At 45.1% G+C, this 18,074-nt stretch overlaps 1 protein-coding gene across 2 annotated transcripts in view; it reads right to left on the bottom strand.

Annotated features, from left to right (window-relative positions):
* The window catches only part of COL26A1 (collagen type XXVI alpha 1 chain), a 175,306-nt gene that overhangs the window by 88,224 nt on the left and 69,008 nt on the right, over positions 1-18,074 (bottom strand). Inside the window, exon 3 of one of the 2 annotated variants that reach the window (XM_067705092.1) lies at positions 13,622-13,725. In XM_067705092.1, the coding sequence (XP_067561193.1) occupies positions 13,622-13,725 (104 nt within the window). The remainder of the gene's footprint in view (positions 1-13,621; positions 13,726-18,074) is intronic. The other variant, XM_067705091.1, reaches the window with a different exon arrangement.

Genomic DNA, 18,074 nt, shown 5'->3' with positions numbered 1-18,074 from the left:
CGACCTGGGCTAGCCCCCACGTAAGCGCTTTCCAGAAAAAGAAAAGGCAGGTGACATCTGTGGATATTTACAGCCCCACACAGCATGACGGGAGGCGCCGAAAGATGCTTGCCTGACAACAAAACCCATCTCGATGGCTGGAACCACTCCAGGCTGGGATGGAGTATCAAAGGGCCCGGAATCTCATCAGTGAGGCCACACTGTCTGTTGGAGCGGACAGCAAGAACAGATGCTGAATGGAGCAGACCCTCAGCTCATTCTCCACGTCAGGTCAGGGCCGGAAGTCTACCAAAGATGCCAGGAAAGAGGCAGGTGTTATAAGCGGTTGAACGGTCAGCGCCCTAGTGGTCCTCCCAGCTCAGCCAGCCAGAGAGCGGGCAGTGGTGATGGTACTTTCTTCCCATCACTCAGTCTCCAGCTCCCCCATGGGCTCCAGCAGGGCCTCACATAAATAATATCAACATTTCTCTAAGCCTCAGTTACTCGTCTCTACAATGGGGGAATCATCCCTCCACCATCTGAACCTCATATCTCACACCCATGAAAACGGCCTTGGTAATCATTCATTTATTCAAGAAATGTATTGCCTTCCAGCTCCCGGCCAGTGACTGGTCACTCAGTGAAAAGACTCTCTGAGTGGTAAGTGGAGCAGAGGTTTTACCTTGCAGGTTGCGGAAGACCCTGGAAGCAAGGAAGCCAAGTCGGGGAAGGCAGGGAAGGCAATTCTTCCAAGAAGCCTGGCCAAGAAAGGAAGCCCGAGGTGGGATGGTGGGTAAAGGGTGGTGCAGATTCAGTAAGATTGTTTTCGTAAAGATGGGAGATGCTTTCTGTGCTGAGGGGAAGAAACCAGTGAGTGAGAAAGACGGAACCCACAGGAGTTAAGGGATGCCCAGAAGAGTGCAGACCTGAGAAAGTGAGCTGGGTTGGACCCAGAGGGTAAGGTCTTGAGCTGGAGGAAGATGGCCCCCGCCCCAATCCCGACCTCAGGTGGGTCCCACAACACCTAGCAAAGCCTTTTTTTGACCAGATCATCTGCTCACCCTCTATCCCTGGCACCCAGCAACACATACACAACCCCCATCTGGGAGCTCCTGAGGTCTCCTTTTCATCAATGTGACCCAAGCATCTTGCACAGTGCCTGGAACCTCCACGCTAATTTGAATATATGGTTCTACTGGCTTGTCCCACCCTTTAATGGCAGCCATGGTAGCAAGTCTCGGAAACATCAGATTCACTGAACGTCATTTCCCTAAAATGCTGAGCTCTGCAGATTGGCCAGGAGGCTACAGCCTCCTCCCAAGAGAACTCCTTCTGGCTTTGAACCCTCAGCCATTCAAAACACAAACACACTCATATACAGAGCTCGAGCCAGGGGTGAAATGTCAGCATCGTCTTGGACTCAAATCAATCAGTTCAGTGCTTGGATGCACTGGCTGAGCCACCTCGCCCCAGGCCTGCCCTTGTCCATATGGAGGCCCAGAGGATTCATTTCCTGTCCTGGCCAGGACTCCAGCTCACACACACACACACACACACACACACACACACACACACACACACACACACACAGAGGAAACATCCCCTAGTTGAATGAAACTTATCATCTCCTGATGAATTTGAGGCAAAGCTCCTCCACAACACCAAAGCAACATGAAATCCGGCCTTTAAAACACCAGGGACCGGGCCACAGCAGCTACTGCATGAAGGAGCCAGCTGAGAGTCCAGCTGGCCTGTCCTTTGTGCTGGGGCAAGTTTGAGTGGGATTTCCCAAGACCTTAAAGGTCACAGGTAACTAAGAGTAAGGGTCATTTAATCAGGAGCAAGAGACCCAGCTTCCAATTCTGCATCAGCCACTTCTCAGCTGGATGAACTTGGCCAAGTTCCTGGGTCACAGGCGTCTGTCTTCTTCATGTGTCTTCACATGGCAGAAGGGCCGAGGGAGACCTCTTGGGTCTCTTTTACAAGGTCACTAATCCCATTCATAAGGGCTCCACCCTCATGATCTAATTACCTCCCAAAGGCCCCTAATATACCTATATTTTAAGGAACAGGTTTCAACATATGAATTTGGCGGGGGTGGGGACACAGACAGTATATAGCAGCATCTATACTGTGGAAATACAGAATAACGTGACTGAAAGCCCTTTTGGAAGTATAAAATACCATTTCAGAGGTGAGGAATACTGACGTGATTATATGATGTTGGTAAAGGTGTTGGTGTCACTTCTGCTGCCAGCCAGTTGAACTCACTGGAGGGACATCTACTGGTGGAATGTGACTTAAGGAACACTTTTTAAATTAGTTCTAGTGATGAAGTTAACGGTACTGTATCCCATGCTTAATGCTGACTCCTCTGATCAGCACTGGCAAAAATCATGTTCCAGATTCAGAGTCAGTCAACAGCCTTTACAGACCCGAAGTGCCAGGCACTGTGTCAGGTACCACAATGGGAAATTAGCCTCTAGAATTTCTCAATATGTCCACAGCAATGTAATCAGCAACCTTTCTAGGGGCTAATTTGGCAGTACGATTCAAAAACCTTGATGTGGTGTGTAGGCTCCTTGACCCAATAATTCTGCTTAGGAATTTATCCTAAGGAAATCATTAAAGGTGTGGACAAAAATTTAACTAAAAAGATGGTCGCAAAGTTCCAGTGCCAGTAAGGATAGAGTAGCTTGTGTCAGACTAATTCCACTTTAGATAAAAATAACAAACTCTAGATAAAAAATTTTAAACAACTATTTGAAGACACTAGAGAGCAACAAAAAGCCAGCAGAAACTGGTGGGAATTCAACCCTTACAAAAAGGGAATAGCACCGAGTGAATTCTACATTACATGGCTTTTCCCCCAAGGGCACACCCCAATTCAAGCAGTGCAGGGTGGCCAAAACTCAAATCAAAAACTGCAGTTGTTTAGTCTTAAGGCTGCCAGAGGACCTGGAAACTGGGGGAAGAAATCTAATTAGGGAGGAACAACATAGAGCAGAGAGCCTCAAACTCTGTGTACAAACTACCCGGAAATCCTTGGCTGGTCCCTGAACTGTGCATGTGTAGCGGAGATTCCAATGAGCTCAGCAGAAAACAACAGTGGGAAGGCTTCAAAAGCTGAGCTGATGTATCAGCTGCTACCCAATAAAAGGAAGGTGATTTAGAGCTTGAGTCTCTCCAAGTTAAGGGGTTTAGTTAACACCTAACTAAGCTTGCCTTTGAAACCAGAGAAAGGCTATGGCTTAGGTGAAAAAGCTATATCCCAGGTCTAAGAGATTTACATATCCACCCCAATAAAGTATAAAAACCAAGTCTTCACAAATGTATAGTGATTTAACTGCTTGCTACAACAAAAATCAACACTCTTCCAAGAAACCAGAATCTCTACAAAATATCATTCAAAGGGTCCAGTATACAAGCAAAAGTTGTTAACATGTAAGGTAGGTGGGAAGGAAGAAAGGAAGAAAGAGGGAAAGAGAGAAAGAGGAAGGAAGGGAGGAAGGGAGGAAGAAAGGGGGAAATGCTACCCAAATCGAGGGAAAAGTATCAATACAAACAAACCATAAGATGACCCAGATGTTGGAAATAGAAAACAAGGACCTAAAAGCAGCTATTACATATACATTCTTGGATAAAAAATAAACTATATGCAGAGATCTTATCAGGGAAATATAAACAAAACAAAAAACCGCACACACACACACAGAAATTCTATAACTGAAAAGAATAATATCTGAAATGAAAATTTCACTGGATGGCTTAACAGAAGATTGTAAAAGTCAGAAGAAATAGTCAATGAACTTGAAGACAGATCAACAGAAATTATCCAATCTGAAGAACAGAGGGGAAAAAAGATCTTCAATGACAGTATCAAGCAATCTAACATGTATGCAAATGGAATCTCAAGAGGAGTGGAGAGAATAGGGCAGAAAAATATATTTGAAGAAATAATGGACAAAATTTTCCAAATTTGGTCAAAAACATTGACTTATAGATCCAAGATCCTCAAACAACCCCAAGCAGGATTTCTCAAATCCCACTTGGTAACATCATAGTCAAACTGCTGAAAGGCAAGGATAAAAAAAAAAATTCTTAAAACAACCAGAGGAGAAAAGGAAACAATCTTAGTGTGGAAACAATATGATGACAGCAGATTCTCACCTGAAATAATGGATGCAAAAAGACAATAGAATGACCAAACTTTAAAATAACTGAAAGAAAAAAAAAATCAATCCACAATTATAAACTCAATAAAAATATTTTAAAATTAATGGAAAATGAAGTACTGTAGATAATGTGTAGAAACTGGAGCCCTTGTACATTGCTGGCGGAAATGTGAAATGGTGCAGCCACTACGAAAACAGTTTTGCAGTCTCTCAGCAAGTTAAACAGAAAATTACCACATGATTCAGAAATTCCCAATCCTAAGTATACACCAAAAAGAATTGAAAACAGGCGTTCAAACAAAAACCTGCACATGAATGTGCATAGCCTCACTAATCACAATAGCCAAAAGGTGGAAACAACCTAAATGTCCATCAACTGATGAATGAATAAACAAAAGTATTGCATCCATATAACGGAATACTATTCATTATTCAGACATATGCCACAACTCGGATAAAGCTTCAAAACATTATGTCAAGGGCTTCCCTGGTGGCACAGTGGTTAAGGATCTGCCTGCCAATGCAGGGGACATGGGTTCGATCCCTGGCCCAGGAAGATCCCACATGCTGCAGAGCAACTAAGCCCATGCACCACAACTACTGAGCCTGCACTCTAGAGCCCGCGAGCCACAACTACTGAGCCTGCGTGCCACAACCACTGACCCTGCATGCCACAACTACTGAAGCCCACGCGCCTAGAGCCCATGCTCCGCAACAAGAGAAGCCATGACCATGAGAAGCATGCGCACCACAACAAAGACCCAACGCAGCCAAAAGTAAAAACAAAAAAAACCCACATTATGTTAAGTAAGAGAAGCCAGACACAAAGGCCACATATTGTATGATTCCATTTACACGAAATATCCAGAATATGCAAATCAATAGAGACAGAAAGCAGATTTGTGGTTGCCAAGGGCTAAGGGAAGGAGAGAATGAGAAATAACTGCTTAATGGGTGTCAGGTTTCCCTTTGGGGTGATAAAAAATTCTGGAACTAGATAGCGTGATGGTTGCAAAACATTGTGAATGTACTTAATGACACTGAATTATACACTTTAAAATGGCTGAAATGGTAAATTTTATGTTATGTGTATTTTATGATACATATATATATAATATAGACAGATGATAGATAGATAAATATTAAGGCAAAATAGTTACTAAAATTTTTTTTTAAGTTGAGAGAATTCACTACAAGCAGATCTGTACTACAAGCAATGCTGAAAGAACTTCTTGGGGTTGAGGAAAAAGGATTCTGGATGAAGGCTCAGAGTTCCAGGAAGAAATAAAGATCACTGGAAATGATAATTATGGAGTACAGAGAAGACTACTTTTCCTTCTCTTCACTTCTTAAATAGTAATCTGACTGTTTAATGCAAAAAAGTATAATATTGAATTGTAAAGTTTATAACATATTCATATTTAAAGCATATGAGGGACTTCCCTGGTGGCACAGTGGTTAAGAATCTGCCTGCCAATGCAGGGGACATGGGTTCAAGCCCTGGTCTGGGAAGATCCCACATGCCACGGAGCAACTATACTACTGAAGCCCACATGCCCTAGAGCCTGCATGCCGCAACTACTGAGCCCACATGCCGCAACTACTGAAGCCCGTGTGCTTAGAGCCCATGTTCTGCAACAAGAGAAACCACCCAACAAGAAGCCTGGGGACTGCAACGAAGAGTAGCCCCCGATCGCTGCAACTGAGAAAGCCCATGCACAGCAATTAAGACCCAATGTACCCCTAAATAAATAAATCTTTAAAACAAATAAATAATAAAGCATATGACAACAATAGCACAAAGGATGGTGGGGTAGATAAATGAACTGTTAAAATTGTACTGTTAAAATTTTCTTTCATTTTACATGGAATAATCCCATGTTTACTATGATAAGTTAAGGATACAGATTTTAATCCTTAGGAGTACTAATACATGATACAGAGAAGTATAACTAAAAACCCAATAAAGGAAAATATGTAACTTCTGCTTCCGGTCATGATAGACTAAGTCATACTGAACTTGCCCTCCCACCATAAACAACTAGAAAATGGGATGAAATTTATGAAACAAATGTCCACAGACATTGAACAATATGAGCACTGATTCCTGAGAGAAGGAAAACAAACAAGGTAATTCCTGGAAGCACTTACTGCACTGGAGCTCATGAGGGTGACACTATGTAGAACATGGCAATCTCTCTGAATTGAAGAGCAAGAAATCAGAGTACAAGGAGGCTGAGGCAAATTTGGTGAGAGGAATACCAGAGAAAAGAGAATTATGTAGAAAATTATTCATTCATGGGGTCAAAACTTATTGAACTGTATACTTCTGGTGTGTGTAAATTAAATACACGTAATGAGTTGTATGCAAATTACACTTCAATAAAGTTAATTTAAAATGTGTAAATAATTATTAAAATAAGAAACAGAAAACATGTGTGGCCCTATATAGATGAAAGAGAATGAATTTGTTATCAAAAACTTCCCCACAAAGAAAACTACAGGTCCAGATGGTTTCACTGTGAACTCAAAGTTCAATTAAACTCTTAAGGAAAAAGCAATATGATCTTAAAAAAAAAAAGTTTTCAGAAAATAGAGGAGGAAAAATGCCCAAGTCTTTTTATGAGAACAGCTAAGTCCTCATAATTAAAAACTGACAGACATTAGAAGGAAAGCAAATTACAGATAAATAACAAATACGGAAATATAAAAAAGAATAATGTATCCAAAAGAAGTTTATCCCAGTAATAATAAGGTTATTCCCAGGAACAAAAAGTTAGTTTAGTATTCCAAATCAATGCAATGTGCTATATTGACATAATTAAGGATAAAAATATAATCACCTCAATATAGATGCAGAAAAAGCATTTGATAAGATTCAGCACCTATTCCTGACAAATACTCTCAACAAACTTAGAAGTGACTGTCCTCATCTGATAAATGGCATATATAAAAAATCTGCTGCTAATCACATACTTAATAATTAGTTGTGAAATATTGAGAACTTCTCCCCTATGATAAGGAACAAAGCAAGGATATCTGTTCTCACCACTTCTAGTAAACATTTTACTAGAAGTTCTAGCCAGTCCAATAAGGCAAGAAAAAGAAATAAAAGGCAAAATATTTGAAAGGAAAAAGCAAAAATGTTTTTATTCACAGAAGACATGATAGTTTATTTAGAAAATCCAAACAAATCAATAAATAAGCTGCTAGAACTAATAAATGGATTTAGCATGGTTTTCAGACACAAGGTCAATATTCAAAAATCAAATATATTTCTATATAATAACAGCAAAATTATTATAATATGAAAACTTTTAAAGCAATCCCATTTTTTAGAAGCACTAAAAATATGAAATACTTAGAAATACATTTAATAAAAGATAAGCAAGCCCTCCACTGTGAAAACTACAAAGTATTGCTGAGAAAAATTAAAGCCTTATATGAATGGAGAGCTATACCATGATCATGAATCAGAAGATTCACTATTAAGACCTCCATTCTCCCCAAATTGGTCTGCAAATTCATCACAATCCTAACCCCAATTCCAATAGACTTTTTTTTGGAAGACATTGATAAAAGGATTGTAAAATTGTTATGGAAATGCAAAAGAACTAGAGTGGTCAAAACAGTCTTAAAAAAGAAGAAATTACAATTACATACCATTCCATTCTTACTGGAACAGCTAAATTTAAAAAGACTAATAACATCAAATCTTAGCAAGAATGTGGAACAATTGGAACACTGTGCTTGTGAGAGTATAGAATGTTAACATCTCTTTGGAAAACAATTTGGCTGTTTCTTATTAAAATTAAACAACTCAGTTAAAAACGGGCAAAATCTTGAAAAGGCACTTCACAAAAGAATATATACAAATGGCTAGTAAGCACATCAGTTAGGCATACAAAAAGATGCTCAATGGGCTTCCCTGGTGGCGCAGTGGTTGAGAGTCCGCCTGCCGATGCAGGGGACACGGGTTTGTGCCCTGGTCCGGGAAGATCCCACATGCCGCAGAGCGGCTGGGCCCGTGAGCCATGGCCGCTGAGCTCCGCAACGGGAGAGGCCACAACAGCGAGAGGCCCGCATACCACAAAAAAAAAAAAAAAAAGATGCTCAACATCATAAGTCAACAGGGAAGAGCAAATTAAAATCACAATGAGAAAGCATTTCATACCCACCAGAATGGCTAAAATTAAAGGCTGACAACACCAAGTGTTGACAAAGATATGGAGCAATTAGAACATACTTTGCTAATAGGAGTGTAACGTGGTAAAACCACTTTAGAAAATAGTTTAGCTCTTTCTTATAAAGTTAAACATACACCACAACCGAGCAACTCCACTCCTAGGGATTTGCCCAAGGGAAGTAAAAACATACATATTGATAGAAAGACATATACAAGAATGTTCACAGAAGCTTAAAGGCTAAAACTAGAAATATCTCAACATCTATCCACAGGAGAATGGGTGAATAAAATTGTGGTTATTTATACAATGGAACAATACTTAGTAACAAAAATAAACTACTGATACACATGTAACAACATGAATAAATCTCAAAAACATTATGCTAAGTGAAAGAAACTATACACAAAAGAGTATATACTGTATGGTTCCATTTACATGAGGTTCAAGAATAGGTAAAACTGATCTATGATGATAGAAATCAGAACAGAGGTTGCTAAGTGGGGGGAACTTTCTGGGAGGTGATGGAAACATGTATGCATTTATCAAAACTTATTAAATTGTACACTTAGAATTGGTGTACTCTGTATATGTAAATTTTACTTCAGTTAAAAAAAAAAAAAGATGTTTACAGAAATTTTTAAAATGGAAACAACTTAAATATCTTCTAGTGGGGGATAGTTAATAAAGTGTATACCCAAACTCCACACCACTGAAAATGATACAAGAGAAAGCACCTTATTGACAAGGAGAGATGTTCATGACAATTTATGTGTAAAAGAAAGTTATCAAACAGCATGTAGAGTACAACAGACATGTAAGCACAGAGAAAGGTCTGGAGGCTTTTCACCAAAGTGAGACTGGAGGTTACCTTAAGAGGTATAATTCTGGATGTTTTCACTTTTTCTACACGGAACACGTACTTGCTTTTGTAATAAGAAAAAAAATATTTCTAGATAGATGTTATAGATCCATAGATACAGTTAATTCTCCTTATTCATGGTAGTTACATTTCATAAAGTCCCCAGAACTCTGAATTAGTGAATACTGAAACATCACTCATGGGAGAAATACAGGATTTGGTTCCTGTGAGCATCTGGTCACAACGTTTTCATCAGCTAATCAATACATAACCTTGTTTTATGTGGGCTTTTATCGAAAGACATCTTATTGAATATATAGTGCTGATTCACTAACATTGAACTTACAGCCAACAGCACTATAACTCATGCCAAACAAAGCTTACTTATCGCATGTATTTTCTCAGGAAGGCACATCATAGTCTTTTTGCACTTAAGAACACTGGACAGCACTATGCTTGGGGACATTTTAGACAAGGGAATTGTCACAAAAAAGGGAGGGGCACAAAAATGCGAAAAACACGGCACTAAACAGACCATGAAAAGGACACTTGTTTGCATGAGAACTGGAACGAGGAAGCAGAGGGTCACCTTGTTCAACCTCAGCTGGTAACACACGTGTTGGGTGACTCAAATTGTCTGTCACTCTGCACATAGCTGTGAATGACCACAAAAGTGGTCACTGATTTGGGGGGGTAAAAAATAAATTTTAGCAAGTAGGCCAAATTCACAAATATAAAATCGTCAAATAGTTAGGATCAACTGTATATAGACTTATCTATGGAGGAAAGTGTCCCCAAGCTTCGGGCCAGCACTCCTGGGGTGTCCAGGGAGGAAAGGGAGGGGGAGACCCAGCAGGGGGGAAGCAGGCCCAGAGACAGGCCACCTGGGAGGCAGGAGCCACCTACCTCCAGGCAGTCCCAGCCCCAAGTCGTAAGACCAGAGACCTGACAACTTGGAAGGAAAGCCAGACACAGCAAAGAAAGATGCATCTCCCGGGGAATCTCATCTGAACCAAAGCAAAACCACAGAGGAGGGCACCCCTGACCTGCTGGCTTTCCAGAGAGGCTGGACTGGGAACCGAGTGGGAGTTCATGGTCCAGACCCCTCCACAACCATCTCAGGAATGTGTCTGAAGTCACGGACACCGCCTTGATTTTGTCTTCTGTCATTACTGTTTCATGCTTGGGAATGCAAAGTCTTTACCAGGGCTTACAGGAGCCAGTCCCGACCTCAGCCCAGGGCCTCACGCTCCCAGGAATTCCTCAGCCCCGCAGGGTTCCCAGGACCCTCGTGCTCAGAGCTGGGAAGGGGCTGCTCAACCCTGATACTCCCTGAGAGAGGCAAGCCTCACCCCATGCCCTAAGGTGAACACGCATTCCTCACCGAAGTGGGCGAACCTGGAAGGTTCCTCCACCAGGGAGGGGCTGGCAGAGATTCTGAGGCTGACGGTGTCTGGAGTGGTGCCGACACCTCTTAATAATTAGCTCAGGACGCCGAGACGTTTCTGGGGAGTGCATCGATAATCCACATCCCCGTGGCCTACCAGGTCAGAGCTTTCTTCTGGAGGTGACGTGCCAAGCTCTCAAGGGCGGGCACCTTTGGGGGCACTTGACCAGCTCACAGTTACATCTCCTCTCCCAGGAAGGATGGGCCCCCCAGTCCTGCTAGAACCTACTCCTGTCCCGATGGGCAGAACTTCCCTGAGGACAAGGATTGCCCCCCACACATGCCAGGTCTGCTGCTCGCCAAATGCTGTGCTTCGTCCACTCGGTCTGCAAGAATTACCTAAACATGGACGTGGGCAAAAAGGTGAGGGCCTGACCTTTGAGCGTCACGCTACGGCATTCTCTAAGGAGCCCACCCAGGGGCCATGGGACTTCCTGGGGGAAGTTCACCTTGTCTACTTGCCATTCACTGTGTATGACAGCCAAGGTTCTGCAAAGCTGGATGTTAACTTGTACGAAACTGGGGATATGTAAACGATTTCTGCTCAGTAGAAAGGATAACCCCAAAGGTTTTGTTTTTATTGTCCTGTAGGATCTAACGTAGTGATTTTATTTCAGGTTCTTATTTCATATATATTTTTAAAAAATCATAGTTCCTGTATTTTAATATGTATGAAATATATGCATTCTATATGTGTATATTCATATATATGTGTATACACACACACACACACATCAGTAAAGGATTAACCTAACCCAAAGAGAGGTCTGGCCTTTGCACTTGGCTCCTGGGAGCTATCTCTAAGCTCTTGAAATGTCCTATCTGATAAGAGGGTCTGGGAGCCTTGGGCCAGATAGTCTATGCCAACGTTGTGATTTCTGGGGGCATCCCTTGTGCCAGCTCAACCAGCAGAGGGGCTAGAAACAGCTCAGCCATGCAGGAAGCCACCGTGTATACACGACTGAGTCCCACCAAGAGCTCTGGTTCAGGGCAGCAACCCAAGCGTGGTCTTGGGGACCCCAATCTGCATATGTATCAGTTTCTCTAATCTCTGTTGAATCAGCTTTGCCATGTTGCTGGTTCCACAAGCCATGCGTTCGATACAACGCACGCTCACAAGCCACTTGTGTGAGAATTACGACTTACACATTTTGAGACTGACTACACTTCATCTCGTGGTTCATTCATTCCTCTAATGAAGAGAATATGAAGAGAGATGAAAAACATATACGCTCCAGCACTGCAGTGTTTCCAAGAGAGGAAGGAAGGGGCCCCATGCGGGTGGGGCTTAGTTACCCCTAGAGGAACTGGACAGCCCTGCAGGGTGGCGGGGGGGGGGGGGGAGGCCGACGTGAAGACACAGGATCATAGTTGGCCGAGGCGATGACGAGGGGGCGGGTGGGTGGCGGGGGCGCCCTCAGAGGCTCCGGAGCTGAAAGAAGGACCCGGGAGCCTTCCTGAGGCTTAGGGAGGGCTCCTACAGTTGAAGTCTTGATGGCAAGCCAGGACTTCGTCGGCTGGAGCCAATGGTATTTATTTTATCGGTCACTGAAAAGCGCTGAGTCAGTTACTTAAGGGCAAATCAGTCACTGCCCTTGAAAGCCCTGTGTCCCCAGCCCCCCGCAGAATCCAGAGGACAGGTCTGCTCTACTCTGCTGGAGGGACCAGAGGTCTCTCCCACAACCATGGTCCAAACCTGCTTCTGAGGGCCTCCGACCTCAACAAGGGACCCAGTGTGAGCCGTGGTCATTCAACACATAAAGCACAAAGTCCTGCCACCCACGCCTTCGCCTGGGGGAGCCAGGCCTCCCCTCAGCCCCTCACACCTGGGGTCCCTTCTGTTTCTCCCCAAAGAAAGGCCCAGGCAGTCCTGCGCCCCCAAGTATGGGCCAGCCCCTGAGGCTGTCCACCTCCCTTCCCAGAATTAGGCTCACAGACCAGTGAAGGAGGTACCACTGGACGCTGCCATGTCCCAACCCCTTCCTTCAGCTCAGCTTGGGGCCACAGGCTCACTGAAGCACCATCATCGTTACTATTGCTGCCCTTGCTGTTCTTCGGCTATTATGTGTAATCCAATGACTTTTAGGCAGTTTACAATAAAAGCATACACATATAGAGTACTTATATTTTAAATATACGTATAACTAAAATCAGTAAGTTAGGTAATAAAAAAAGATGAGAGAGGATCATTTTGTCAGAAAGTTGAGGTTGAGAACTACTGTTTCCAAATTCAAAACTGACCCCTGAGCCTTGGGACTGCCCAGCTCTTCTGGAAAACCAGGTGGGCTGCAAACCTGTTTGTCAGGCAGGACCCACTGTCCCTGGATGTGGGTGCGGCAGGGATGGGCTCTGTTGCTGTCTCTGAATGCCACCTGAGCGCTGCTCTCTGGGCCCATCAAGTTCCAGAGCCAGACTGAGCCTGGCTCCTGGGCTCAGAAGGAAGGCTCTGGCTCTGGGTCCCAACCTCCCCTCCTCCCTCTGGGCACCTGCCCAGCAACAGGGCCAGAGCAGCAGGGTGAGGCCTTCCTGCTGCTGCCGCCCACCAGGTCCATCTGCCTTACTCTACAACCAGCATGGCTTCAAGGCTCCTGGATCCTCATCTGCATTTGCTCAGAGCCCAGATATCCAGCTCTGCCTGCCCTGGCTCTGGGGTAAGTCAGAGCCAGAGCAGAAGACATAGGCTGTACACTGAATCTCCTCCTCAGGCCAGGGCTTACGATTCTCCTTCATGCCTGGCCCAAGCAGTGCACACGGGACCCCACCTCTGTGCCCACAGGCAGGGTGCCAGGCTCTCCCCAGTTTGGCCAGTCCCGAGCATTTGGTTCAGGGATGCTTAGGAAAAAGAAGGAAGGAATGTGGAAGAAAGGAGAGCTGCTTGCAGAAGGAGGGCAGGGGAGGGAGGAGCATCTGTAGACTCTGAAGCTCGGCCCGGCCAGCACCCCCTCCTCTTGCCCCCTGCCCCCGGCAGACTCACCCTCGTCACAGTTGCTCCCGGTAAAGCCAGGGCAGCACCTCCACTCCAGCGCCGTCACTGTGCGGTAGGACACTCTGTACGTGGGTCTGATCAGAGTCCTGTAACTAACACAAGGGCAGAGTCAGGACAGTGTGAGCACCTACCTGCCCACCCCAGATCCCACTCCTGCTGAAACCACCCAGCCTAGGGCTCTGGGAGCCCCCCAGGCAGTAGAGCCCATCATCCTAGCTCTGTGCCCACAGGCTATGTGGCCCTGGGTGAGAGACCGCCCCTCTCTGTGTCGGGTGCATTGTAAAGTCCCTTCCAGCTCTGCCTTCCCACAAATCTCCAAGGGCGGCCCCCTAGGGTGGGGAAATGACTGCTACGGACTGAACTGTGTCTCCCAGAAATCATATGTTGAAGCCCTAACCCCCACAATGTGACTGTACTTAAGCATAGGCTCTGAAGAGGTAATTAGGTTAAATGAGGTCAGAGGGGTGGGGCCCTAATCCAATAAGATTGGTGGCCTTTTAAGAAGAGGAGGACAGACAGAGATCTCTCTCTGTGCACATGCACACACTGAACAAAGGCCATGTGAGGACACAGAGAGGTGGCTGGCTGAGAAAATTAATTTCTGTGTTGCAGCCATCTGGTCCATGATATTTTGTTAAGGCAGCCCAAGATAATGAATAAGGAAAAGAAAAATATCATTAGAACCTGTACAACTTCCAACCACCCACAAGTCACTTAACTCCAACTTTTTCCCAATCATTATTTCTTTTGGTTGATTCATCCAATGAATATATATATGTATTTTTTTTGGCCGCGCCCCGTGGCATGTGGGATTTTAGTTCCCCAACCAGGGACTGAACCCCTGCCCCCTGCGGTAGAAGCATGGAGTCTTAACCACTGGACTGCCAGGGAAGTCCCCAATGAATATTTATTGAGCATCAACTACAGGCAATACTGTGGTCACAGATTAATAAAACGGAGTCCCATCCTTGAGAAAATCCCAGCCTGATAGATGAGAGAGAGAGACACTCCAGTGAAAACTTGCAGTTCAGTAGTGGGGCCCTTGCAGCCACCAAACGCTCCTGCAAAGCGCTGTGGGATTCCATGGTAAATTTTCACACAATTTTGAAATTTTTCTTGAAAATAAGTTTGATACTATTTTGTGAAACTCCAAGAATAGTGAATATAAAATATAGGACCAAACCACACTGAGATATCACCTCACGCCTGTTAGAATGGCTATTATCAAAAAGACACTTATCAAAAATAAGTGTTGGTGAGGATACGGAGAAAAGGGAACCTTCATGCCCTGTTGATGGGAACGTAAATTGGAAACCGTGCAAAACAGGACGGTAGTTGCTAAAAAAAAGTTAGAAATAGAACTACCATAACATCCACTTCTGGGTGTTTATCCAAAGGAAATGAAAACACTAACTCAAAAAGATGTCTGAACCCCCATGTGCACTGCAGCAGTATTTGCAATAGCCAAGATATGGAAGCAACCAAAGTACCCATCAACGGGTGAGCGGATAAAGAAAACGTGGCACACGTACACACACACACACGAATATTATTCAGCATAAAAAAGAATGAAATCTTGCCATTTTCGACAACGTGGAAAGACCTTGGACAAATACTGTATGATCTCCCTTATAGGTGGAATCTAAAAACAAAAAAAGAAAAACAAACCAAGCTCATAGATACAGAGAACAGACTGGTGGTTGCCAGCAACTGGGGGACGGTGGGCAGGGAGCAGTGCAAAATGGGTGAAGGTGGTCAAAAGGCACAAACTTCCGGTTATAATAAGTCATGGGCTGTAAGGTACAGCATGGCAACTATAGTTAATAATACCGTATTGCATAGTTCAAAATCGCTCAGAGCAGATCTTAAAAGTTCTCATTACAAGAAAAAAAAATTGTGTAACTACTTGTGGTGACAGATGTTGACTAGACCTATTTGTGGTGATCATTTCACAACATACACAAATATCGAATCACTATGTTGCACACATGAAACTAATTCAGTGTTATCTATCACTTACACCTCAGTGAACACACACACACACACACACAAGAACATGTGACTGATTTTCACGAGGGGCAAAAATTCGGCTTTATTATTCGATTTACACGCGTCATTATAACTTGGCTGCTTGATAAAGTCTGCACAACTTCCTCTTGAAAGCAGAACTGCATGACTTCACAGAACTTGCATCTGCTGACGCCATGCAACTTAATCGTGAATGGGAAAATTATGAAGTAATTGGTGGCAGCAGGCGTGACGCTTTGAGATGCACTGTTGACAGGAAAATACATAAGTCAGGTTTTGAATTTCAGAAATACTGCACTAAGTCTGAAGAATCCTGCTACACTAATTTTTCTTTCAAAAAAAAAAATCCTCTCACTCATGTTTCGTAAACATTCCGGCAAACCAGCTTCCCTCTGGAGCTCTAAGTGGGAAGCGGGGTGGGGGCAGGGGCTGGCAGTGCGCAGCCAGGGACTGGAACTTTCGAGTGAGGAGCCAGGAGTCTGCACGGAGAAGTGCCCGAGAGCAAAGGCAGGCCTTTGGTCTCTCAGATCCACGGCAGGAAGCAGCTGGCATAGGCCACTGGGGAGGGGGTGGGGGGGTGGCAGAGGACCAGTCATCGTCACCACTCCTTATAGAAGGAGCCTGGTGGGACATAAGTGGGTAGGCGAGCCTGGGTCCGAGGAGTCCCAATAGACTGTATGACAAACACACACACGATTTCTCATTCACATATACACTCACATGCTCACACACATGCTCACACACACACACACACACACACACACGCTCACACCCTCTTCCTGCTGCAAACTTCCCAGCCAGGAACTGGCCCAGCTGGGAAAAGGAAGACGCTTTCATTTCAATTTAAAAAGTCAGTTTTTAAATTAATTCTTGAAAGAAGATTGTTGCTCTGGCTGAGAGGGACCAGAAAAGCTATGGAATCCCTCCCATGACCACTGCACCATGGAAGAGATGGAACCCCGGGCTGTGGGGTCATAAGCTGAGAGTTTAGGGCCCTGCCCCTGATTCACCATGTGAATTGCACACGTTCCTTAACCTCCCTGAGCCCGTTTCCGGGTCTGCACGCCGAGGACCGGGATGCTGGGTGTGAGGCTCCCTGGGAGAGCACGTGCGAGAGCAGAAAGGGACGTGTAGCTGCTGGGCTTGCGAAACACAGATCTGACCCCTTTCTTCCTGGCCAGCACCTTTCGCCTGTCCCCACTGTGGTCAGGAGAGAGTCTGAGCTGTTTAGCCACGGGGCCCAGCCCTTCTCCAGCTGCCACAGCTGCCCTCAGGCCCCCTGTGCCACAGGCTGCCTGTCAGCCTGCAGCCCATAAGCCCTCCAAAGGCGCCAGGCACTCCTCACTTCGTGCCCTGAGTGATGATGGTGATAAAATAATAATAGCTATAGTAAGAGCTTTGCGTACTTACCACGTACCAGGCACCGTGCTGAGTGCTTTACACTTGCTGACTCATAACAACCCTGACAGGTGGATGCTATTACTATTCCTAATTTACAGATGAGGAAACTGAGGCGCCGAGAGCTTCAGTAACTTTATCAAGGTCACCCTGCTAGAAGGTGGTGGAACTTGGTTCCAAACCCAGGCAGAATTAGCAGAACCTAGTAATACTAATTTGTGTTCGTTCAGTACAGGGGAACATTGTTCCTCCCTGCATCTGCACAAGGTACTGATCTCAGGCCCCTGAACCGGAGGGAGAGCTCATCCCCCAGAGAAGGTCTCTTTCTGCCCCCTCCTTCTGAGGGCCACAGGCTGGCCTGTCCCACTGCGGGACCAGAAGCATCATGGTGGCCTGCAAAGTCCAGGAGCAGAGAGAGCCAGTAGGTGGCGCTGCTTCCCCAGCCCAGCAGGCCAGAGCTCAGACCCTCAGATCTCCCCTGAATGCCCAGGGCAGGTGCAAGGGTTCATGGGCTGTCCCCATCTTTTCACCCTCCGTGAAGAACTCCCAGCCCTTCCCCTGGGCTCCAGTCTGCAAACCCACTGATCTTTCTAAAATGCAGATCCGCTTTTGTGACTGCCCTCTCTCAGAACCTTCCATGGCTCCCATAGACTTAAGACCACACTCTCTAGGTCAGCAAATAAGGCCCTGCCTACCTTTCTCCCCTCCACTCCTCCCACCACAGCACAGACAAGCAGCTCTTCCTGCCTCTGGGCCTTTGCACATACATGCAGGCTCCTCTGCCTACTCACCCCTCCTTCTTTACTCTGATGAGAAAAATCCCCAAGGGCCTCCAGGGTGTGACTCCACAACCCCTTCTCTGTGGAGCACCCCCAGCCCCAGCCAGAGCGGACAGGCTCCCTCCTCAGTACCCCCAACACCCTGTACACAGCTTGGTTTTACGTGTGGGGTGCCTGCCATGAGCCGGGCACTGGGAATACGAGAATGAAGGAGGCAGCATGAGCTCCACTCTGCC

The sequence above is a fragment of the Pseudorca crassidens genome, chromosome 15 (genome assembly GCF_039906515.1).
Source record: "Pseudorca crassidens isolate mPseCra1 chromosome 15, mPseCra1.hap1, whole genome shotgun sequence".
In the NCBI taxonomy this organism is placed as follows: domain Eukaryota; kingdom Metazoa; phylum Chordata; class Mammalia; order Artiodactyla; family Delphinidae; genus Pseudorca; species Pseudorca crassidens.
Note: the sequence above shows the minus strand (reverse complement) of the source record. Positions and strands in the feature narration are given on the sequence as shown.